General features: G+C 38.4%; 3 protein-coding genes across 16 annotated transcripts in view; all 3 read left to right on the top strand.

Moving 5' to 3' along the window:
- Positions 1 to 25,614, top strand: part of LOC114138898 (protocadherin alpha-C2-like) — a 191,399-nt gene that overhangs the window by 82,823 nt on the left and 82,962 nt on the right. Inside the window, exon 1 of one of the 14 annotated variants that reach the window (XM_028008367.1) lies at positions 15,537 to 18,068. The exons of 12 other annotated variants lie outside the window; for them this stretch is intronic. In XM_028008367.1, coding sequence (XP_027864168.1) covers positions 15,687 to 18,068 — 2,382 coding nt within the window. In that variant the 5' untranslated portion in view covers positions 15,537 to 15,686. Of the gene's footprint in view, positions 1 to 15,536; positions 18,069 to 19,501; positions 22,024 to 25,614 lie in introns of those variants that run through there. One more of the 14 variants, XM_028008376.1, reaches the window with a different exon arrangement.
- LOC114138903 (protocadherin alpha-8-like) lies at positions 8,888 to 11,423 on the top strand. Its single transcript, XM_028008394.1, has one exon. It carries the CDS (start codon positions 9,027 to 9,029, stop codon positions 11,421 to 11,423), a length of 2,397 nt encoding a protein of 798 aa, XP_027864195.1. The 5' UTR covers positions 8,888 to 9,026.
- LOC114138900 (protocadherin alpha-8-like) lies at positions 22,702 to 25,327 on the top strand. The gene has a single exon (XM_028008391.1). It carries the CDS (start codon positions 22,845 to 22,847, stop codon positions 25,308 to 25,310), a length of 2,466 nt encoding a protein of 821 aa, XP_027864192.1. The 5' UTR covers positions 22,702 to 22,844; the 3' UTR covers positions 25,311 to 25,327.

Here is a 25,614-nt window from a genome sequence, read left to right as displayed (position 1 = left end):
TTTAACAATACATCAGGAATCTTATATATATATATATATAAGTGTTTTTTAAAATGTTTCTTCTGCCTGATTTCAGTCTTCAAAATATTAAAATTACATCATTTTATAATTTTTTCTGTCTGATTAAATCATTTAAAAATATTAATTCAGGTGTCATGATCAGTTACTCAGTACTTGGGGAGCTTTATCTCAAAATAACTTTCTTCTCTTACACAAATAATGTCTTGGATGGCTGCTTTTTACTTTTAGTTGAGTAAAAATATATTGAAGTAATAATACTCATAACAATTTTTGGGTACTCTACCCACCTTTGAATATCTCATTGTAAGTTTCACCTTGTGCATGTATAAAATTCAAGGACATTTTGTCCTGCGAGGCCATGTAGAGGCGGTGGTTGATCAGATGACATTGACAGATTGACAGAAATAAACAGATTAATTCATTAATGAATAAATCTACAGCATGAATTGCCTTCTCTTGATATTGAAATGAACAGATATTCATTTGAGTCTTTCTGGTCATCATTGTGAAGTCTGAACCTGTCAGGTGTCCTTTGCAGTCCGTGAGTCATCCCATCCCACATGCAGCTTTGCCTTTTGTAAACTTGTTCTGCTGTACTTATTTTGAGCTGAGCCGTCTGTCCGAAAAATGAATCAGAAATGTGGGCATTTAGAGCTGGTTCTGTTATTGTGACAGTGTTGTGGAGATTAGTGCTTACATTATGTCACATAGCTCTCATTTGTTACTTAATGTAAACGTAAATTCCTCTTCAGTGTTGCCCGTCATCTTATCCCGTAGGCTAAATGTATGAAGAAAACAGAGAGATGGGTGTGGAAGATGAGTGTTAATGCTGTCAGCTTGACTCAGATCCTGCTTTCTCCTCCCGCCATGTTTCTCTTTTTGCCTGTCTTTATTCTCATCACTACTCCAATTTCTCTACCACACCTGATTCTCTGCTTCACCTATTGCTGGTCTCTCCTTTTTATTTGATAGTTTCCTCAGTTTCTATCTTTGTCTCTGTTCTCCTTGTTCTGGTTTTTAAACAAAGAACCCTTATCACAGATATTTGCTATCCCTCCCCCCTCCTACACATGCTGACGTCCTTTGCTGGTTTTCTTTTACTTATGCCCTCTCCTGTTGCTTTTTGCAACTGCAGGTTCATGGGAAATAGGGATTGATTCAACTTTGTCCTTTTCCCTCTCCTGTCCTTTTCTTGTTTTTAGTATTTCATGTATTTATATTTCATTGCTCACCATTATTGGACTACCAAGCATTTCCTGCTTATTGTGTTTTAGTGATATACCATAATTACGCTTTGTAACTGGAGCTGGGTAAAGTACACAAAAATTGTTCTCAAGTAAGAGTAGCACTACTTAAAGATGATTTTACTGAGGTAAAAGTCAAAAGCAGGTGTCCAAGAAATTAGTAAGAATAAAAGAGTATTTGGTGAAACAGTTACTTAGCTACTGAGTAACTGATCATAACATCCAATTTAATATTGTAAACATTATGTAATCAAAAAAACTAAATTCAAAGATGTGTGCAAATTCTGGTATTTTAAAGACTAAAATGGAATAACTAATATAGCTGCAAAATACAACAGTTTAAGCAGAAAAAGACTGTTTCAAATATTTGTTTTAGTTTAAAACTCACAAAACAAATGGCACAACAAGTTCAACAAATCAAAAATAGCATGAGAACAATAAACAGTAAAGCTCACTTTACCATAAACTTGGTCTGTGTCTAGTTGATTTGATTTGTGGTTCAAACTTGTTTGTTCTTCATTCAGTGAAGTTACTTGCAGTGAGTAGCGCACTATTTAAGAATAGCGACACTTCATAATAATATTGTTGTACTAAAAATAAAAATTATGGTGTATTAAAACTCCTCAAAGTATATTGTTTAAGCTCAAGTAGATGTAAATATGTAAATGTAACCAGCTAGATGAACAGGCTATTCTCCATCTACCACTTCAAATTTCTCTTAACTTAGAAAATATATAGTTTATTAAATATTTTATTGGAATTATGAATGAATTGTGAAATATGAAATGAATTATCCTTTTACTGGGTCAAGCTTGAGCCATGTAGTAATTAAAAAGAGCAGTCCAAAATATGTTTTGCATATGTCATAAAGCATCAGAGTCCAGTTTATATGTGACACAAGTGACGATAAAGGAAATTATTTTTGTTTGACCAAAGAATTTCAATGACTTTAAGTAAAAATAAAACCTTTTTTTCAGTAAGATAGTTGCACTTTATGAAATTGTTTGTCTGATCTGATGTAAGGACAGAAATATGTGATTTTTTTTCTTTCTTGCACATCAGTTTTTAATACTTCAAGTCCAAAAATCTTCATGCCACTGGCAGATTTAGCAATGCAGCATTTGAATAGCAGTGTTTTTAAACATGTGGGATAAAACTAAATATTTATATTTCCTCTAAAAAAAAACAGTACAATCCTATACAAACTGATTAAAATTTATACAATTATGGTACATCACTAATACATAAAATAGATGTTGTTTTTAGCAAAGCTTCACTGAGGCTGTTGCAGATAATTACTTCAGGTCATTTGTTTTTCTTCTATGTTCAAAACAATATTTTACATTAATTCATCATTTCACACTGCCTTGTATCATATAGTTTTAGTCATTGAAGTGCATGCTGTAGTGGAGTAATTATTGCTTTCCTTAAGAGCATCTTGTACTTGTAGGGAATTTTAAATGCTTGATTTAGTTTGTTGCAGTGCCTGCAGTCGTTGCGGCGTATCAATAACTCTCTCATCTACTGCCTAATGTCACTGGCTCAGTGCAAGACAGTCACCTTTACTTTTCTTCTCTGATTATATGACTCCAATTTTAGCAGCAGATAGAGTAAATAGTTTCTTATGATGTACTGAAAATATAAACAAAGTTTCTCAGCAAATCTAATTGCCTCAAAAGACTTTCTGTGGTGGATAATACATGCAGGGCACAGTGTAATGGACTGAATGTGGGTAAGATGACACAAGTTGACCCAGAAAGAAAGAAAAAGAGACTGGCAGGAAAGTAATTCGGAGTTTGATATGTTCATCAAAAGGTTTCTTAAATTCAATATTTTTGATAACTGCTCCTGAAACGGTTTTTTACAATGAGCAAGTTTAAATTCTGACTCAGCTTGTGTTTTCTTATTACTGAGAATGTGTGAAAAAAGTTGTTACATTTGATTGAACACTATAATGTACAGTAATGCCGTGTAGGACAGAAATAGTCATTCACACACAAATACTCATATTTCTTTGGACCAAAATCCCAAACAGCAATGATTCAAGTGTAAGCTAGGCTGCACTTTCCTTTATGAAACCTGAAGCTCAGGTTAGTCTCATATATATGTTTAGTTTTGATGGTGATGAGAGTGGAAGGCGTTTACTATTTTTGGAAAGTGCCATCCAGAGCTCACACGATTGGTTGGCAAGTCATTATTTTATAAATAGTCGTCGTCATATCCTGTAGAAAGTAGAGCAACCTCACATAATCATTCCAGCAGTTTCTAACATGAGACTCTCTGCAGACCAGCACACTCTTCTATTATTCATTCATTTTTTTCTAAGAAACAGGCATGGCCCTGGCCTGCACATGCAATGTTCTTCACATCTAGTGCTGCCTGATGCATCTTCTGCTGCATGATGAATAAGAATGTAAAAATATAACCTGTGCGTTCTGCATGAATATGCTTGTGCAGTAAACAAAAGTGCAGATAGAGGGTGTTTCTTTGTTTTACTGAAAATACTTATACTGTATACTCAGTTATCACCCCACATTTTTTGCACAATCTGCAGTTAAAGATAAGAAGATGTTCTCAATGTCTCTTCTTTTTTTATTTTGTTATTTCAACCAGAGGACGGTACTATTAAACAAGATGCATCCACATCTCCATTTGCCATCTAGAAGAGCTGACATTTAAATATCCGGAGCCAAAGGAACGGCATTTCACTCTCAGGCTGCTGGTGAAGCTGTAATGCTGATGCCATTTATGAAGTGCATAAGAGTGCTAATCTGATAGAGCGTTTTATATTCACCCCCGCCTCTGCCATCAGGATGTCTGCACATGTGGAAACTCCTAGGAGAACAAAGAAGCGGGTGAAAAGGCTCCCCCTTGTGGCAAAATGCATAAATTTCTGTCACTTTCTGTGTGTTTGTTTGCCTTCAATTATTTAGCGTGCCGCCACTGTGAATGTTACACTGTCATGACTGGAACTATTATTGACTATCTGTGTGACTATTGATCCATAAATGGCAAGTTCTGTCCCATTTTCCCAGTGTGTCTGACTCAAACACAAACATCCCCACTGAATGGTGAGCATTTTATTTATCAAATCTGGGATGTGCTTTACTAAAAGATAGATTTCTTCTTAATCCCACCAAATGCAGCCTGTTGCCTTCAGGCACCGTCTGAGAGAACAAGTCATAAAAACTGAAATACCCAATGGAAAAATCGGGTACTTGTAAATTGATAAATATCCATGTTATGTAAAAGTCTTTAATTACATAAGAAAAATGTATTAATTATAATTCACTTGTGAGGGTCAGGGATCAGCAAATAAATGTTTTGTTTTTGGTGTTGCTGCTCAGTGACATAAGGCAGGGTGTGGCAGAGGAGGATGCAGGGGGGGCTTGAACGAGACTGCATATGCGTCACCATGAAAACAGGAGGAAGGATAGTGAATCAATTATGCGAGCGCAGAGTGAGGGGCTGTTTCAGATGGACTCTGCCTTTAACGCTATAGGCAGAGATTTTTGTCCAAGTAAAGAGTCTATTAGTCACAATAATTCTGGATTTCCAATCAAATTTGCTGATATTTACACCTTATTTTTGCCTCATTTTTATTAGATTTGACTTCAAATGTGTGTTTTGTTGTTCATCTAATCCTGAGTTTGCCCTCTACCTTGTCCTTTATGTTGGGCTTCACATTGTGTCTTCTGCCCTCATTTTGTCTCCTGCTATCACACAAACAGCTGTAGTTCAGAACAATCATAATGAACACTAAGTGAATCTTGATAGTCTGATACAAATCCTAATTAAACTCACTATGGTGATATATACTGACTTTTAACGGAAGTTATAAATAGATTGTGTGCATTTCTGATCATTAACACAGATGTGTTGCAACATTTTCTTTCCGTTCTCAAACGAAAACAGTGGATAGTATTAAAATAGCACAGTGTTGGGTATTTAAAGCATCAGGTTTTCTATCTTTTTTTTTTTTACAAATGTTAGTGATGTGCAAAGGGCATCAAGATAATCACGCAGCAGGTGTAGCATACATGTTGTTTTACAGTAGAGTAACTAATTAAATGATTTTCTTTTTAGGCAACGTTCCATTACTTTCCAATAGAGTGAACAATGTGTCCCACTGTGGCCCTCGGTGTGTGTGTGGATATGTGTTACTGGATTTTGGGCATGCTCCATATTGCCTTGTCCTGATTTTTCATTTTGTTCCGGCACATGTTTCCATAGACACGCCTCTGCCCTACTTACTCCAGAAATGAGAGGAGAAGAGCACAGATTTGGAAATAAATGATTAAGTAGAAGTAGGATTAAACGGTATGGATGACTCAAATTTTATATTTCTCTTCAACTCTTTCAGGAAATATATTGAAGACAAAAGAGGATAAAGATAATATACAACTAGCCACATGGATTTTAACACTGTGTATGTTTGGTTAATAAAAGGTACATGTGCATGTCTCCCAATTCTTGCTTTATCTTTATTTTTCTATTACCTGCAATGTCTGCAAATTTATTTATTCAGATCCTTCTTTATTCAGTAATAAAACACTTTGCTTCTCATCACTTGAAACCTCATCTAATTACATTTTTAATGATAGACATGTAAGGATACATTGCTGTGAAAAAAGTTTTTGTCACTTTGCAGATTTCTTCTATTTTTGCTTTTTTGTAAATTTACCTTAATGCTTCAGATTTTCAAACACATTTAAATACTAGACAAAGAAACCCCTAGTAAATGAAAAATTCCCATTTGAAATTATGATTTAATTCATTATGAAAAATAATGCTATCCAAACCAACCTGAGCCTCTTTTGAAGAAACATCTGCCTTCTTATTAAATCATGACTAAATTGGCTTAACGTTTTGAAGAGCTCAGATCATTGCCAGACAAACAGAATGAAGAAATAACATGTCTTAGAGGTTATGAATCTCAAAGTGTTTGATCTTAAGAAATTTAAGAACAGATGAGAAATGAGATTATACCAGTCTGGATAGGAGTACAAACCCATTTCTAAGTCTCTGGGTTTTCAGTTCACCACAGTGAGCAGAACCAATATCCACAAATTGTAAAACAACAAGGAACAGGTGTGAGGAATTCAAGGAATTTAAAAATATAAATCAAGGCTATTTTATTAGGCTTTTATTAGAAGAAGATGTCTAAAAACAACTAACTGTGACTTAGAAGGAAATAGTAGTAGGTAAAGCAGCACATTTAAACAAGAATTGTGATGCCCCCTTCTGTCATAATGAGCTGTATTTCAGACAGAGAAATACTGCCAACATCATGTGATTGCTGGACAACTTCTGCAAAGCAACGTGGGACTCAGAGGTGCAGTGGGTGTGGGATGGCAGGATGCAAAGGTCAGGCTCTCTCAGGGTCTGCAGGGATGGGAACGAACCTTCTATTTCTGCCACAGTGCTGCAACAGTAAATATGCTACAGTAGTGTTACATTACCAATGTATGAGCAACCCAGGGCTTGTCTGCTTGTGAAAGTAAATACATCTTTCTTCTATAAGTGTTACTATGATGCGATAAGATTTATTAATTGAAATAAAAGTTGTATTAAAGTACATAACAGAAAAAGTGTAAGTAGCTTCACAATCTTGTATGATGTTTTTTGTATCCCTATTGCTGTGAAAGATAAACTAACAGCTTTCTGCGTGATTGTGGGTGTGTGAGAGTGTTTGGGAAAAAAAAAAAAAAAAAAACACATCCAGGATGGAGTTGCTATGGAGATGAGAGAGCAGTGCACAAGAAGAGAGGAAGCAGAAAAGGGGGAGAACTGGCCTCAGAGCACATTCAGATGGCACCCTCCCCCCCATCTACAGACGTCAATGTGAATGATACAGTAGAGACGCCTGTGAAGTCCTGATTTACTCCCAATTGTGCACAGCTTTGCAAACAGCCATTGAGAAATCATCAGACAGAGGAGACGTAACACATTTAGCTACTAAATATGGTGGAAGCTGATCAATAATGCAGGGAAAACGCCTAAACTGACTGACTGCCTTCGCCCCTCCAGCCCCCACCCCTCTGTTACCACGCATCGCCCTCTTTGATCACATCCCTCCTGATGCTTCCGGAAGAGTGAAACAAGTTTAAAGGAACAGGCACAGATAATTATCATGCATAACTACCATGAATGAAATATTGAATATTTTGTCTAAAACACAACTTATTCATTATTATTTATTAATTGTTGGCTATGAAGTATCAAGAATAAATTAAATGTTTTTAGTAAATAAAGTATCAGGGAAAAAACACATTCTTAAATGTGCATTTAAGAATAAAATAAATCCATACAGTTTTATTATAGTAAAGCATTTAATGTTGATTATTTTCCATTCGGTGGATGTTTTCCCAGACAAGCTTTAACTAAGGAGGAAAGGATCTGAAGGTTGAACAGGCATGCCGGAATAAAGTTGATTGCAGTACTCTTTGATCATGTATAAAGTACCTAATTTATGTGAAGTTGCATTAATAAATGTTCTTTTTTTTTCAAGATAGATTGTGTTGTAAATTGTCTCTGAATTTTTTTTTTTTTTTAAGTTGTCAGACAAGCAAGCAAAAATGTTTTGTTACAGTCACATTTTTAAATTATGCCTTGTCCTAATAGTGCTGAATATGTCTGGATGTGTATGTGTTGTGTTGTTTTTTATTAGAAAGATAATCCAGGGACAAACTCTGTGAAAACCGTGCAGTGTAATTGCTGTGACCTACAAACGCATGTGAAGTTCAAGTACAAGATAGACTTTTACATTTAACTTTGCGTTTGTTCAAACTTATCTAAATATTCAGCCTATGTCTCTAACTCGGGTTTGTTACTTTACAAGTAATTGTCATTGACACATTTGAAAATTAATCTCATAAATCATAAAAGATTATTATTTAATCTGGTTTTGAACACATGACTTTGGCTGTAAGATGATTAGAAATGTTTTCAAATCAAATAATGCTTCCTTAGGAATGGAAATGGGACACGAGTTACTGAATTGGGCATCTAATCCCAGGATTACATACTGGAGAATCTACATAAGCGCATGACTGCTGTCTCTGTGGAGATGCAGGGAAAATGTGAAACATCCCAAAATAATCCGAGCAAACTGTGGAGATAATTCACTAAGACAATTAAGTGCCTAGTAAAAGTTAATTGTTGCTGTAAATAGATTGAGAGAAGAGAAAAATAAATGTCTCTGTCTGAGGCAAAATGGGAAGAAGCTATATTTGTTCATTTAAATGCCTTACTGAAAAACAAAATATAGCGCTGATTAATGTGTAAATAGGAAAACGGACGCATTGACCCATGATAGGACTCACAAGCGTAATAATAATAGTAATAAATACAAGATGAGTTTTCTAAGGTGAAATTGTAAAAAAAAAAACAACACATTACTTCATTGCCATATAGTTAGTTGAGCTGAACCTTGTGGTAGTAACACTGTTGTCAGAGGGGTTTTGACAAAGCGCATAACATAATACTAAATTGAAGAGTAAACATTGTGTTGGCTGTAGTTCTACTCTTTCTCCACCTGGCGTCGCTGATGATCCATCATAGGTAGCTGTTAATTTTTGTAATAGATACAAGCCCCTCCTGTTTTCAGATGATCATGTTCTCATTCTTTGTTACACAGACATTGAGGAGACACTGGACGTTACTAACATTAAGCTCAATGCGGTTACCATCATCCATTATGTGCTAAATATCCGTTTTGATTTTGAATTCCTTCGCATTCCTCATTCATATTGGGGAGAAATGGCTTTTTCTCGTGGATGGAGCAGTTTTGGGATGTATTTCTACCTTTTTTTACTCTGCTGCTGGCAAACGGTGACTGGGCAGCTCTCATATTCCGTTCCAGAGGAGGTAATCCCAGGGACACCGATTGGAAATATCGCCAAGGATTTCAACCTCAGCACACAACAGCTGGAATCTCGTATGTTTCAGATTGTTGCTGGATCGAAGAAAAAACTATTTGAGGTAAACCTCAAGACAGGTTTTCTTTATGTTAGTGAGAGGATAGACAGAGAAGAGCTTTGCTCGGAGGAGCGCAGATGCTCACTTAAAGTAGAAGCTGTGATAAATAATCCGTTAAAGATTTATCATATTGACGTGGAAATTTTAGATGTAAATGACAATTCCCCGTCCTTTGACACCACTCTGCAGAATTTGTACATTGCCGAGAGCACTTTGCCGGGAGTCAAATTTGCATTATCTGAAGCGACTGATGCAGACATAGGGAAAAACGGGGTCAATACTTACAAATTAAGCCTGAATGGACATTTTTCGTTGGCTGTGCACAAAACAGATGATAGTGTGTCTGCAGAGTTGGTGTTGCAGAAGGCATTAGACCGCGAAAACAAAGCTGTAATCACCATGACGCTGACTGCATTAGATGGTGGGACTCCTCCTAAATCTGGCGCCTCGCAAATTATCGTTAACGTGCTGGATATCAACGACAACATTCCAGTATTCAGCCAAGCACTGTATAAAACAAACATTACCGAAAATACGCAGGTGGGAACAACGGTGATCGCTGTGAGCGCCACCGATGCTGACGACAGCCTGAACGGTGAGATTGTGTATTCGTTGAGGAGCAAAGATCAGAAACACATATTGGATATGTTTGTAATTGAACCACAAACTGGCATCATTAAGGTAAAGGATAATATAGATTTTGAGGATAGAAAAGCATTTGAGATAAGAGTAGAGGCCAGTGATAAAGGACAGCCACCCATGTCTGCTCACAGCAAGGTGCTGGTAGAAGTGTTGGACCTAAATGATAACGCTCCTGAAATCACCGTCACTTCTTTGCATGACACTGTGAAAGAGGACGCAGCTGCGGGCATCGTGGTTGCACTTGTTTCAGTTCTTGATAAAGACAGTGGAAAAAATGGTGACATAAAGGTAGAAATTAAAAATGACGTACCATTTAAACTGGAAACAAACTACAAAAATTATTATTCGTTGTTAGTTGACGGGACGCTCGATAGGGAGAAAGTCTCTAATTACAACATTACTATAGTCGCTACTGATAAAGGAATCCCGCAACTTTCAAGTACAACTATAGTTTCTATAATTGTTTCTGATGTAAATGATAACGCGCCTCTGTTTTCAGAGGATGTCATTAATGTGTCCCTCAGGGAAAACAGCGCAGTGGGAACCAGACTCAAGAGAGTTACTGCGACTGATGCTGACTATGAGCAAAACAGTAAGATGAGCTATTCATTTTTACAAAGTGTCGGTAATATATTACCATTATCCACACTGGTAAATATTAATTCAGAGACAGGGGATATAATTAGCCTTCAGTCTTTTAACCATGAAGAGTTAAAAACATTTCAGTTTAAAGTTCAGGCTACAGACTCTGGTGTTCCTCCGCTAAGCAGCAACGTGACTGTTAATGTTTTTATCTTGGATGAAAATGATAATAATCCAACTATTTTAGCTCCTTATTCTGAGCACGGCTCTGTTAACAGTGAGACCATCCCTTATTCTGCTGAATCTGGATACTTTGTAGCAAAGATCAGGGCTGTGGACGCAGATTCTGGATACAACGCGCTGCTTTCTTTTCACCTGTCGGAGCCCAAAGGAAACAACCTGTTCAGGATCGGAACCAGCACTGGAGAAATCAGGACTAAGAGGAGAATGAGCGACAATGACCTGAAAACTCACCACTTGTTGGTGTTAGTTTCTGATAATGGAGAACCTTCTCTGTCAGCCACTGTTTCTATTGATGTGATGGTGGTTGAAAGCACAGCTGATGTCCAGACTCAGTTCAGACATGTGCCTATAAAGGAGGACAACTTCTCTGATTTGAACTTGTATCTACTGATCGCCATCGTGTCAGTGTCTGTGATCTTTCTGCTGAGTCTCATCAGTTTAATAGCTGTCAGATGCCACAGGACAGACAGTGATTTCAGCAGGTACAGCGCCCCCATGATCACCACCCACCCTGACGGGAGCTGGTCTTACTCTAAAGCTACTCAGCAGTATGACGTGTGTTTCAGCTCAGACACACTGAAGAGTGACGTAGTGGTTTTCCCTGCACCGTTTCCACCTGTAGATGCTGAACTGATCAGTATTGACGGTACAGACACTTTTACCAGAACTCAGACTTTACCAAACACAGACAAGGTAAGATGTTTATATTAACTTACAGTTCTTGCAAATGTAACTTCAAAAACTGAAGATGAAGCATGACATGTAGAAAACAGTTGTATTTCTTTCGTACAAGACAAGAAAAATGAGTTTAATATATGTCTTTGAATATTTTGTTAAAACATACTGCTGTGTGGGTCAACAGAACTATGTTCCTTTTAGATAGAGTATGTTATTGAGACTTATGTCATTGTCCATGGTGCTGAATTTATCAACACATTCTCACTCCCGACTCGTCATATATTGACGAGTTCTGACCATGCGTCCTTCGCATGGTCAGAATGGGTTGAATTTATATGATAAGCGAAAAACCAGTGTATTTTGTCGTAAGGATCTAGCAAAATATTGGTTCGTTTACTGTCATTGCGGATCATAAAGGATGGAAATCAGTTTATTTGCATTTAGTGTTGGTTCTTATAACAGTTTATCCGGAGCTTTTTTCACAAAAGGGAAACTATTCTTAAACCTTCAAGTAGCTGCTTATCAAATTGTTTTTTTTTCTGTTTTTTTTTTGTTTTTTTTTCCTGTGACGAATGTAGTTATTTCAAACAACCACATGAGGACATCATAGACCGTCACATGATGTCTGTTGTTTGCTTCAAGCCCCTCCCAAATTAATAGGACATTTCCTCAGTGCTTTGTTACAAAGCGTCGCAAAACAGGAGTAGACGGACACCGTTCTGCTCATTCCTTTTTCCCAAAGCAGCTATACTCTCTGTTTTGATACCTCATGACGAACGTGAACTATCCAAAATATTAAATGGGGATTACAGTCCATACGGCCGTTTACAGAACTGGATAGCAATATGCCGACGGGACGGATACGCGGACCTTGTAGGATCTATTTGGTCTTTGTCATTTTGGAATGCTGCTGGAAATTGGGATGTGGACAGCTGTCTTACTCTGTTTCTGAGGAGGTAAATCCGGGCACTTCTGTGGGAAATCTCGCAAAAGATTTAAATCTTAACGTATTTGACTTGGAGGCGCGCATGTTTCAGATTGTCAGCGGATCGAAGAGCAAATATTTCGACATAAACCTGAAAACGGGCAGCCTTTATGTCACGGAAAGAATCGACCGAGAGGAGCTTTGTGTAAAAGCTGAGAAATGCGTTGTTAATGTAGAGGCTGTTGTCAACAGTCCGCTAAAACTGTATCGATTGGCGATAAACATTATTGATATAAATGATAATGCGCCATATTTTTCTGAAACGCTGCAGTCTCTCAATATAGCAGAGAGTACAGCACCAGGAGGGAAATTTGGATTTGTGGGCGCATCAGACCTTGATGTCGGAAAGAACAGCGTTAGCACGTACAAGCTCAGTCGAAATGATTATTTCTCCTTAGAGATCCACAAAGGCGAGGACAGTGTGTCGGCCGAGCTTGTGCTTCTGAAAGCTTTAGACCGAGAACAACAGCCGACCATCAAACTTACTGTAACTGCTGTGGATGGTGGAAATCCACCAAAGTCAGGAACAGCAAACATTATTGTCACTGTTATTGATAGCAATGACAACTCTCCAGTTTTCAGTAGTTCTTTGTATAAGACAAGAATATCTGAGAACGTATCAGTAGGTAGCACTGTTATAGTTTTGACGGCAGTAGATGTAGATGATGGGATAAATGCCGAAATAGAATATTCTTTAAGAACCAAAGGTCAAGATCGGGTTTTAGATCTATTCCAGATTGACGCTAGAACAGGTGCACTTCTAGTCAAAGGAAATATTGACTACGAAGAAAGCCCTGCCTTTGAAATTCATGCTGAGGCAAGTGACAAAGGTCACCCTCCATTGTCTGCTCACTGTAAAGTGCTGGTAGAAGTAGTGGACTTGAATGATAACGCTCCTGAGATCAGTGTGACATCGCTGTTAAACACAGTGAAAGAGGACGCACAAGTAGGTACAGCTATTGCTCTTGTTTCTGTCATGGATAAAGATAGTGGGAAGAACGGGGAAGTAAAAGCTGTTATTCTGAATGAAACACCATTTAAATTGGAAACAAATTACAAAAATTCTTACTCGTTAGTTGTGAACAGACTCCTTGATAGAGAGATTGTTGCCGAATACAATATAACTATGGTGGCAACTGATGGGGGGACCCCATCACTCTCCAGCACAAACACTGTTAATATTCAAGTATTTGATGTCAATGATAATCCACCACGATTCTCTGAACCACTAATAAATATTTACGTGAGAGAGAATAGCCCGGTGGGAACAGTTATTAAAATTGTGTCGGCAATTGATGCTGATCTTGATAATAATGGTAAGGTGACCTACTCCCTTTTACAAACCAGCACTGATCCAATGAGTTCATCTAAACTTGTTAATATTAATTCAGAGACCGGAGATATAATCAGTCTGCAGTCTTTTAACTACGAGGAGTTAAAAACGTTTCAGTTTAAAGTTCAGGCTACAGACTCTGGTGTTCCCCCGCTAAGCAGCAACGTGACTGTCAATGTTTTAATTCTCGATGAAAATGATAACAATCCAACTATTTTAGCTCCTTATTCTGAGCACGGCTCTGTTAACAGTGAGACCATCCCTTATTCTGCTGAAGCGGGATACTTTGTAGCAAAGATCAGGGCTGTGGACGCAGATTCTGGATACAACGCGCTGCTTTCATATCACCTGTCTGAGCCCAAAGGAAACAACCTGTTCAGGATCGGAACCAGCACTGGAGAAATCAGGACTAAGAGGAGAATGAGCGACAATGACCTGAAAACTCACCACTTGTTGGTGTTAGTTTCTGATAACGGAGAACCTTCTCTGTCAGCCACTGTTTCTATTGATGTGATGGTGGTTGAAAGCACAGCTGATGTCCAGACTCAGTTCAGACATGTGCCTATAAAGGAGGACAACTTCTCTGATTTGAACTTGTATCTACTGATCGCCATCGTGTCAGTGTCTGTGATCTTTCTGCTGAGTCTCATCAGTTTAATAGCTGTCAGATGCCACAGGACAGACAGTGATTTCAGCAGGTACAGCGCCCCCATGATCACCACCCACCCTGACGGGAGCTGGTCTTACTCTAAAGCTACTCAGCAGTATGACGTGTGTTTCAGTTCAGACACACTGAAGAGTGACGTAGTGGTTTTCCCGGCACCGTTTCCACCTGTAGATGCTGAACTGATCAGTATTAATGGAGGAGACACTTTTACCAGAACTCAGACTTTACCCACAAAAGAAAAGGTAAGAAGCTACAGATATTTTTTTCACTGTTGGAAACAGAGATTTGTGTTTTACGGTTTTTCTTAGTTTGTTTTCTTTCATAAAGGAATTTAATCTGCTGATGCTGTTAATGTTGTAGGAGAACTGTGGTTTTCCTGTCATCGGATTTTTACTGATATTTAACATCAAGATTACAACTTTGTCTAAACTAAAATACCAACAGTGTTAACTGTTTTAGCCACATCTAACTTATGATTGAAAATGTGTGTCGTTATCCATGGTGCTGAAATAAGGTGTCCCTGTTAGTTGTGCGTTGTGTTTCATTATGAGTGAGGGGATTGTTTTGCAATCACAGGATGAAGTTTATTTTTCCCTGCCAAATACATTTTAGGCAAGTGATTAATCATTCATTGTTGGATTTGATATTTTTAGGATGAGAATTTTTAAGATATTTTTCATTTGTTTGCTTTTAGCCATGGTAAATACAAACTTTTAAGGTTTTGATTTGTTTGAATTTATCCGCAAATAATTTGAAAATAAACAAATATAAATGATCCTCCTGAAATAAGTTTGTCCTTGCAGTTTTGTTTTAGTTTACAATTTTGTGTAATTACAATTTAATAGTGTGTCGAAATATTCAGTATTATGTTGATTATTCTTATGTAACAACATCAATTCTAACAGTAGTAATTATATTAGTAGTAACAGTAGCAGCAGTGGCTTTAGTTGTAGTTTGGTATTGTGAGGCGAAATTAAACAAAAAATATATCTGTTTCTCGGAAAACGTGATTTGTAAAAGATGGTCAGTTTCATTTCCTTGCATGCCCACGAGGTGGCACTGAGGACCACAGCATGTATGCAATAGCGTCCTTAAGACCATAAGACTCAGTTTTAGTTTAAAGACTCCTCCCAATCACAAGGGCTTGTGATTTTTTTCTGTTCTTTGTTAGAGAGGGAAGCAGACCGTGAGCGAAGGAGAACATTAACCCGACTGGAAACATGGTCAAGACTGGTTTTTGCTCCGTGTTTTTATGCCTGTTGAAAGGTTTACACTGGATGTGAATTCGTGCATGCTACGCTGGATCTAATCATGTATTTCTCGAGAGGAGCGAGCTCTTTTTGGAATGGCGTTTCCGTCGTGCTGCTGTGTTGCAGCTGGGAAGTTGCAACCGCACAACTCTCGTATTCCATCTCAGAGGAGGTAAACCCCGGGACTTCAGTGGGAAATATCGCGAAAGATCTGAACATTAACGTCCAGGATTTAGAGCCTCGCATGTTCCAGATCGTTGATTCAGCAAAGAGGAAATATTTCGACCTCGATTTGAAAACAGGGATTCTGTTTGTTAATAAAAGAATAGACCGAGAGGAGCTTTGTGCAAAATCCGCAAAATGCACCGTGAGCATAGAAGCTGTGATAAGCAACCCGATGAAGCTCTACCGTGTAGAGGTAGCAATAAAAGATATAAATGACAACGTGCCTGTTTTTTCTGAGCATTTTCAGTTGATTGATGTTCCTGAAAGCACTTTACCTGGAGTCAAATTTAGTCTAATAGAAGCGTCAGACTTAGATGTCGGAAAAAACAGCGTTAACACTTACAAACTAGGAAGCAATGATTATTTTACATTAGAAATTCACAAAGGAGCAGAAAGCGTGTCTGCTGAGCTGGTGCTGGATAAAACACTCGACCGCGAGCGAGACTCTGTTATAAAACTCATTCTGACTGCCGTGGATGGAGGAAACCCACCAAAGTCAGGAACCTCGGAAATTGTCGTCACAGTTTTAGATACCAATGACAACCACCCGATTTTTAGTAAGTCTCTGTATAAGATTCAAATTCCAGAAAATGTATCAACAGGAACAACAGTCGCTAATCTAAACGCAACAGATGCAGACGAGGGTTTAAATGGTGAGATAGAATACTCTTTGAGAAAGAAAGGACAGGATCGTGTTTTGGATTTATTTGATATTGACCGTAAAACAGGGGCGCTTCTTGTGAAAGGTAATATCGACTATGAAGAAAACCCTGCCTTTGAGATTCATGCTCAGGCAAGTGACAAAGGTCAGCCTCCAATGTCTGCTCACTGTAAAGTGCTGGTAGAAGTAGTGGACGTAAATGATAACGCTCCTGAGATCACCGTAACATCGCTGCAAAGCCAGGTGAAAGAGGACGCACAAGTGGGTACAGCTGTTGCTCTTGTTTCCGTGGTGGACAAAGACGGTGGGGAAAACGGGAAAGTAAAAGCTCTTATTTTGAATGAAACCCCGTTTAAATTGGAAACGAATTACAAAAATTATTACTCATTAGTAGTTAATGAAGCACTAAATAGAGAGACTCATCCTGAATACAACATAACTATAGTCGGAATCGATGGAGGATTTCCATCACTCTCCAGCACAAACACTGTTAATATTCAAGTATCTGATGTTAACGATAATCCACCACGATTCTCTGAACCACTAATAAATATTTACGTGAGAGAGAATAGCCCGGTGGGAACAGTTATTAAAATTGTGTCGGCAATTGATGCTGATCTTGATAATAATGGTAAGGTGACCTACTCCCTTTTACAAACCAGCACTGATCCACTGAGTTCATCTAAACTTGTTAATATTAATTCAGAGACCGGAGATATAATCAGTCTGCAGTCTTTTAACTACGAGGAGTTGAAAACATTTCAGTTTAAAGTTCAGGCTACAGACTCTGGTGTTCCTCCGCTAACCAGCAACGTGACAGTTAATGTTTTAATTCTCGATGAAAATGATAATAATCCAACTATTTTAGCTCCTTATTCTGAGCACGGCTCTGTTAACAGTGAGACCATCCCTTATTCTGCTGAATCTGGATACTTTGTAGCAAAGATCAGGGCTGTGGACGCAGATTCTGGATACAACGCGCTGCTTTCATATCACCTGTCGGAGCCCAAAGGAAACAACCTGTTCAGGATCGGAACCAGCACTGGAGAAATCAGGACTAAGAGGAGAATGAGCGACAATGACCTGAAAACTCACCACTTGTTGGTGTTAGTTTCTGATAATGGAGAACCTTCTCTGTCAGCCACTGTTTCTATTGATGTGATGGTGGTTGAAAGCACAGCTGATGTCCAGACTCAGTTCAGACATGTGCCTATAAAGGAGGACAACTTCTCTGATTTGAACTTGTATCTACTGATCGCCATCGTGTCAGTGTCTGTGATCTTTCTGCTGAGTCTCATCAGTTTAATAGCTGTCAGATGCCACAGGACAGACAGTGATTTCAGCAGGTACAGCGCCCCCATGATCACCACCCACCCTGACGGGAGCTGGTCTTACTCTAAAGCTACTCAGCAGTATGACGTGTGTTTCAGCTCAGACACACTGAAGAGTGACGTAGTGGTTTTCCCCGCACCGTTTCCTCCTGTAGATGCTGAACTGATCAGTATTAATGGAGGAGACATTTTTACCAGAACTCAGACTTTACCGAAAACAGATAAGGTAAGACCATACTGATTTTTTTTCACCGCTTTTGTGACATTTCACGTTCGTTATTGTTTCCTTTTTTAACATATCTACTTAGAATTCATTTTTTCACTACTTTCTCAGAAGTGTAATTCAAATCTGATTGACTACTAATATGCAAGTATAACACATTTTTTAAGGTTTCAGATAGTAGCATCTTGAGTATAAAAAACGTAAAGTGCTTATGTTCTGAATATCAATACTTTCCCAATTTTTTTTAAACAAATAAGACCTTTTTATGTATACATTTATTTATAGGATGCATCCAAAACCAAGACCGAAATTTCAAATCTGAAAAGAGATTGTGTAAGAAATGCTATGGCTCGAAATTAGTCTTGTGGAATCACAACACTACTAATCAGTAAATATAGATTTGGTATGAATGTGAAATCTTAATAGTTATGCCTACTGAGGTCTTGGAGGGTACATGCATTCATTCATTCATTGAAACATGTATTTAGTCAATTCTTTTAAACAGAAGAGCTGGGTTTTCTGTTTACTACGACTTTTATAGTGGAAGTGATGCCAGTTTCTCTTGTAATTGTTCCTCGCTGTCCGTGGTGCTGAATGTGATTGTAGTAACACATGTATAAAGAAGATGTGTCCTCATGAGCAAAACCGTGTTGAATGAAAATCTTTGAATTGATAGAAGCTAATTGTAATGAAGTCATATTGAAATCCATGTGTTTTCCTGATACTTATTATTATGACATTAATAATAATAATAATAATAATAATAATAATAATAATAATAATAATAATAAAACCTTTTAATGCAGAATCGGTAAAGCAAATACAGATTACCTCGTCACATTTATTATGAAGCAACTTTCTTCTCCCGGAAAGAAACAAAAAAGCATTAATAGTAATAATAATGATAATAATATTAGTCCTAATAATATTATTAATAAAGTAATATAAAATAATTATTCAAATATTTAACAGCTCACAGAAATCGTGTGGGACTTAAACAATGATCTTTATTCAGTGTGAATAATTTAGGAAGAACACAAAACTAGATTTTTGCCTCATTTTATGAAATATTTTCTGTTGCTTCGAAAACGGTTCATCAGAGCAGAATCATTTCTGTTACTGGACAGAACGTGGTGATGCTCTGTATGTTTCGACAACCCATTCTCCCGATTTCCCATTCAGCCCGATTTCTGACCATGCGTCACATATTGACGCGAAAGGGGTACCCTGCGTGTCAACATGTGACGAGGACGGACCGTCCCGTGCGTCAATATATGACGAGTTGGGAGTAAGAATGGGTTGGTTTTGACGTGAATACACTTCCTGCATGTGTCCACATGGGGACATTGTAGACCATCACATTTCTGATGGCTGTATGATATCTCGGGCTCCTCCCTTCTCAGTACGGGTTTGAAAAACCACAGAGACAAAGGAATACAGAGAAGGACGAGGAACGGTGCAGCGACCTTTTTCTTTCTATTGAAAATACGCCTCAGTCTGTTAATTTTTTTAGGCCTTATGTTTAGATTGTAGTAGCGACTTTATTTTTGTAATTAGTTATATCTATTTCAAGTTTAATGTAAATATGCATAGACCGGGTAGATCTGCGTGGATATATCTCGCCGTCGTGCTGGTGGATTGTTACTTGGAAGCAGTTTTCGGTTTTCTCTCTTACTCCGTTTTCGAGGAAGTGGACCGTGGAAGCTTTGTTGGAAATATTGCCAAAGATCTCAACATAAATATACCGGAGCTGGAATCCCGCATGTTTCAGATCGTTGCGGGATCGAAGAGGAAATATTTTGAGGTAAACCTAAAGACTGGCGCTCTGTTCGTTAACGAGAGAATCGATCGGGAGGAACTCTGCGGCAATGAAGATAAATGTTCACTTAATGTCGAAGGAGTTATTAATAATCCACTTAAACTCTACCGCTTTGAAATTACAATCCTGGACGTGAATGACAATTCTCCATCGTTTCCGAATACGTTGCTATCAATGAATGTCAGTGAAAACACGGCGACGGGAGCAAAATTCCCAATGAATCCTGCTGAAGATTTAGACGCTGGTAAAAACGCTGTTAATACGTACAAGCTGAGTCAAAATAACTATTTTTCTCTGGTTACACATAAAGGAGAAAGTGTCACTCCTGAAATCGTGCTACAGAAAGCCTTAGATAGAGAAAAACAAGCTGTGATTCAGCTAATATTAATTGCCTTTGACGGAGGAACACCAGCTAAGTCAGGCAGCGTGATCATAACAGTGAATGTTTTGGACAACAATGACAACGCGCCAGTATTCACGCAGAATCTGTACAAAGCCAGAGTGTACGAAAATGCTGAGATAGGCACGTCGATCATAACAGTGAATGCAACTGATTTGGATGCAGGACAAAATGGAGAAGTTGTTTATTCGTTCAGCGGGATGGGTCGTGGGAAACAAACAAACGTGTTTGAAATAGATAAAATAACAGGAACAGTGACAAACAAGAAGAATGTGGACTTTGAAGAGAACACTGCTTTCGAGATTCGAGTGCAAGCGAGTGACAGCGGCACGTCACCTCTCACGTCACATGCTAAATTACTGATTGAAGTTTTAGATGTGAACGACAACGCTCCTGAAATTACAGTTACCTCCTTGTTAGGTACAGTGAAAGAGGATGCGCCCATCGGCACCGCAATTGCTCTAGTCTCGGTATTTGACAGAGACAGTGGTAACAATGCCGTGGTTAATTGTGAAATCGCTAATGATGTCCCATTCAAATTAGAGTCAAATTATAAGAATTATTATTCTTTAGTTGTGGGAGGACGTCTAGACAGAGAAAACGCGCCTCATTACAATATCAGCATCACTGCTAGAGATGAGGGCAGCCCACCTCTCTGCAGCAACAGCCTGGTTCTTGTACACGTGTCTGATGTAAATGATAACACACCTATTTTTACAGAGAGCACAATAAACATATTTATGAAAGAAAACAATCCAACAGGAGAAGTTATGAAAAAAGTGTCTGCAGTTGATGCAGACACTGATGAAAATGGTCAGGTAAGCTATTCACTTTTAATTGACAATAATAACAAGCTGCCACTCAGATCATTGATAAACATAAATTTAGAGACTGGAGAGATAATTTGTTTGCAGTCCTTCAACTATGAGGAATTAAAAACATTTCAGTTTAAAGTTCAGGCTACAGATTCTGGTGTTCCCCCGCTAAGCAGCAACGTGACTGTCAATGTTTTAATTCTCGATGAAAATGATAACAATCCAACTATTTTAGCACCTTATTCTGAGCACGGCTCTGTTAACAGTGAGACCATCCCTTATTCTGCTGAATCTGGATACTTTGTAGCAAAGATCAGGGCTGTGGACGCAGATTCTGGATACAACGCGCTGCTTTCTTTTCACCTGTCTGAGCCCAAAGGAAACAACCTGTTCAGGATCGGAACCAGCAGCGGAGAAATCAGGACTAAGAGGAGAATGAGCGACAATGACCTGAAAACTCACCACTTGTTGGTGTTAGTTTCTGATAATGGAGAACCTTCTCTGTCAGCCACTGTTTCTATTGATGTGATGGTGGTTGAAAGCACAGCTGATGTCCAGACTCAGTTCAGACATGTGCCTATAAAGGAGGACAACTTCTCTGATTTGAACTTGTATCTACTGATCGCCATCGTGTCAGTGTCTGTGATCTTTCTGCTGAGTCTCATCAGTTTAATAGCTGTCAGATGCCACAGGACAGACAGTGATTTCAGCAGGTACAGCGCCCCCATGATCACCACCCACCCTGACGGGAGCTGGTCTTACTCTAAAGCTACTCAGCAGTATGACGTGTGTTTCAGCTCAGACACACTGAAGAGTGACGTAGTGGTTTTCCCCGCATCGTTTCCACCTGTAGATGCTGAACTGATCAGTATTAATGGAACAGACACTTTTACCAGAACTCAGACTTTACCAAGCACAGACAAGGTAAGATTAAATTTTCAGCCATGTTGTCGTTTGGCACTCTATGACCATGTTAGGTTGTTGATTGCTCTCCGCTACACTTGAGTTGTATTTGACATTTTTATTTAGTATATCATTTTTCCCATTTTTTTCTTTCTTAAACAAACTTACTTAAGTCGAATATGCATAGAGAGGTGTGAGGATTAAGAAAATAAATAAATAATAAAACAAAAGTTGTTAATCTTCAAATTATAATTTCTATTTTCTTTTATGGTACCATTACTTTATGCCAAAGCTTGCTGAATGTGCTCATGCCAATACGGTTCTAATGTTGCTGATTGGGAGTTCTGTTCTGCTGCTGACCTCTGAAGCAAAACTGTGATTGGAGCTATTCACTGTTGTTGTTCCAACTCACATATAGAACCATTAATTTCCTTATAAGAAATCACATCTTTCTTATTAGAAATATATGAAAAATCAATCAGTATAGGACACACACACACACACACACACACATATATATATATATATATATATATATATATTTATTTTTTTCAATTTGATATACTTTAATGATTTATTTTTTCTTTTTGCCTTATTGTGTAATGAAGACAAAACGACAACAGGGGGCGCTGTCGACCTTTACATATTGAATTGAATACTGAAGTTCGTCCCTTTTAATACGTGATGTTTTCTTGGGCTTCGGCACAAAGCGACGAAGAAACACAGAGGGGAGACTACGGCGTATGAGCTGAGGACTGATTGAAAAGAAAGAGACACAGCTTTCGTTTTTGCTGGATCTACAGTGAAGGATATATTTGTTTATTTTTTCTCTCGGTCGGATTATGAATTCAGTTCAAGAGATTCCCGTGTTGCCATTCACAATATTCATTATCCTTGGCTGCGGGTGGATTTCGGTGTCCGGGCAGTTATCTTACTCCATATCGGAAGAGGTAAATCCGGGAACCTCATTGGGAAATATCGCCAAAGATCTAAACCTCGGTCTGCACGAGTTGGAAGCGCGTATGTTTCAAATTGTTAATGGGGCAAAGAAAAAACACTTCGGGGTAAATCTAAAGACAGGTGTTCTCTTTGTCAACGACAGAATCGACAGAGAGGAGCTCTGTGCAAAAGCAAAGAAATGCACAGTGAGCGTCGAAGCTGTGATTAATTCTCCTCTGAAGCTTTATCGTTTGGAGATAAATATTATAGACGTTAACGACAATTTTCCATCTTTTACTAGTACTTCTCAAAATATTGAAATAGCAGAAAGCACACTGCCTGGGACTAAATTTCTAGTCTTGTCAGCTTATGATGCAGATGTAGGACAAAATGACATCAGTGCATATCAGCTGAGTACAAATGATCATTTCTCCTTATCAGTGAACAAAGGAGAGAAAGTGTCTGCTGAACTCATCCTACAAAAACCTTTAGACCGAGAGAAGCAGTCTGTTATCAGTCTGACGCTGACTGCTGTAGATGGAGGCACACCAGTAAAATCCGGAACATCACAGTTAGTAATACATGTTTTGGACATTAATGATAACGTACCAATGTTTGCTCAGCCTTTATACAAATCAAGCATTACCGAAAATTCGCCACTTGGTACGTCGGTGATAACAGTCATAGCGACAGACAAAGATGAAGGGCCAAACGGAGCGATTTCCTTCTCACTTGGCAGCAAAGACCAAGACCACATTTTAGACATCTTTCAAATTGATGAACTTACAGGTTTAATAACTGTGAAAGGAAACATTAACTTTGAAGAGCACCCTGTTTTTGAAATACGCGTTCAGGCCAGTGACAGAGGGTCTCCTCCTATGACCTCACAGTGCAAGGTGCTGATAGAAGTAATCGATTTAAATGATAATGCTCCCGAAATATCTGTAACCACTCTCATTGACACCGTTAAAGAAGACACAAAATTGGGAACAGCTATTGCGCTTGTCTCGGTGGTAGATAAAGATGGGGGTAAAAACGGAGTAATTCACTGTAGCGTTAAAAATAAAACCCCATTCAAGTTAGAAACGAATTATAAAAATTATTACTCTTTGGTGGTGGACAGCCAGCTGGACCGAGAGACTGATTCATATTACAATGTGACCATCATTGCTTCAGATGACGGAAAACCCACTCTGACGAGCACAAAGGATTTTACAGTTTTTGTTTCCGATGTGAATGACAACTACCCACGATTTTTAGATTCTGTGTTCAATGTTTATTTAAAAGAGAACGCTCCGGTAGGAACTGTTTTAAAAAGAGTATCTGCATTGGACGCGGACATTGATCAGAATGCTCAAGTGAGTTTTTCAGTTGCTGTAAGTAATGGCAACATGCAGCTTTCGTCGATGGTAAATATTAATTCAGAGACTGGAGATATAATCAGCTTACAGTCGTTTAACTATGAAGAGTTAAAGACATTTCAGTTTAAAGTTCAGGCTACAGACTCTGGTGTTCCTCCGCTCAGCAGCAACGTGACTGTTAATGTTTTCATCTTGGATGAAAATGATAATAATCCAACCATTTTAGCTCCTTATTCTGAGCACGGCTCTGTTAACAGTGAGACCATCCCTTATTCTGCTGAATCTGGATACTTTGTGGCAAAGATCAGGGCTGTGGACGCAGATTCTGGATACAACGCGCTGCTTTCTTTTCACCTGTCGGAGCCCAAAGGAAACAACCTGTTCAGGATCGGAACCAGCAGCGGAGAAATCAGGACTAAGAGGAGAATGAGTGACAATGACCTGAAAACTCACCACTTGTTGGTGTTAGTTTCTGATAATGGAGAACCTTCTCTGTCAGCCACTGTTTCTATTGATGTGATGGTGGTTGAAAGCACAGCTGATGTCCAGACTCAGTTCAGACATGTGCCTATAAAGGAGGACAACTTCTCTGATTTGAACTTGTATCTACTGATCGCCATCGTGTCAGTGTCTGTGATCTTTCTGCTGAGTCTCATCAGTTTAATAGCTGTCAGATGCCACAGGACAGACAGTGATTTCAGCAGGTACAGCGCCCCCATGATCACCACCCACCCTGACGGGAGCTGGTCTTACTCTAAAGCTACTCAGCAGTATGACGTGTGTTTCAGCTCAGACACACTGAAGAGTGACGTAGTGGTTTTCCCCGCACCGTTTCCTCCTGTAGATGCTGAACTGATCAGTATTAACGGTACAGACACTTTTACCAGAACTCAGACTTTACCAAACAAAGACAAGGTAAGATCCGAGCTTAACTTTTATCTCAGCAGGTTTTATTGCTCACGATTGTGCGTGTTTTCCTCATTTCGACAAAATGTTGACTTTAGCTAAAAACAAAAAATATAGAAGTTGCCATTTGAGCTGTTATGTTTAATTAAAGTTGCTTGTTCCGTAAAATTTGTTGGTTCAACGTCCACACTCGAGTCACTATTGCAAGTGTGTTCGGGGAACTGGCCACGGTGCTGAAAGTCGGGGAAGTCATTTGTCTCCGCACTGTACGTGTTTGTATATACAATTGATATGAATATGCATTACTTCGTTCCATGCTAAAAAAAAAAAAAAACGTCTAGAACTCTCTAATATTGATTTTGAAAGAATTGTTAATATATAAAGAATATATAGTATAATGTGGATT

The sequence above is a fragment of the Xiphophorus couchianus genome, chromosome 23 (assembly GCF_001444195.1).
Source record: "Xiphophorus couchianus chromosome 23, X_couchianus-1.0, whole genome shotgun sequence".
Taxonomy (NCBI): domain Eukaryota; kingdom Metazoa; phylum Chordata; class Actinopteri; order Cyprinodontiformes; family Poeciliidae; genus Xiphophorus; species Xiphophorus couchianus.
This window is presented reverse-complemented; position numbering and strand designations above follow the sequence as displayed.

Excerpts from the sequence above, each read along its gene's own strand:
- LOC114138903 (XM_028008394.1), top strand. The coding sequence starts at position 9,027 with ATGGCTTTTTCTCGTGGATGGAGCAGTTTTGGGATGTATTTCTACCTT.
- LOC114138900 (XM_028008391.1), top strand. The coding sequence starts at position 22,845 with ATGAATTCAGTTCAAGAGATTCCCGTGTTGCCATTCACAATATTCATT.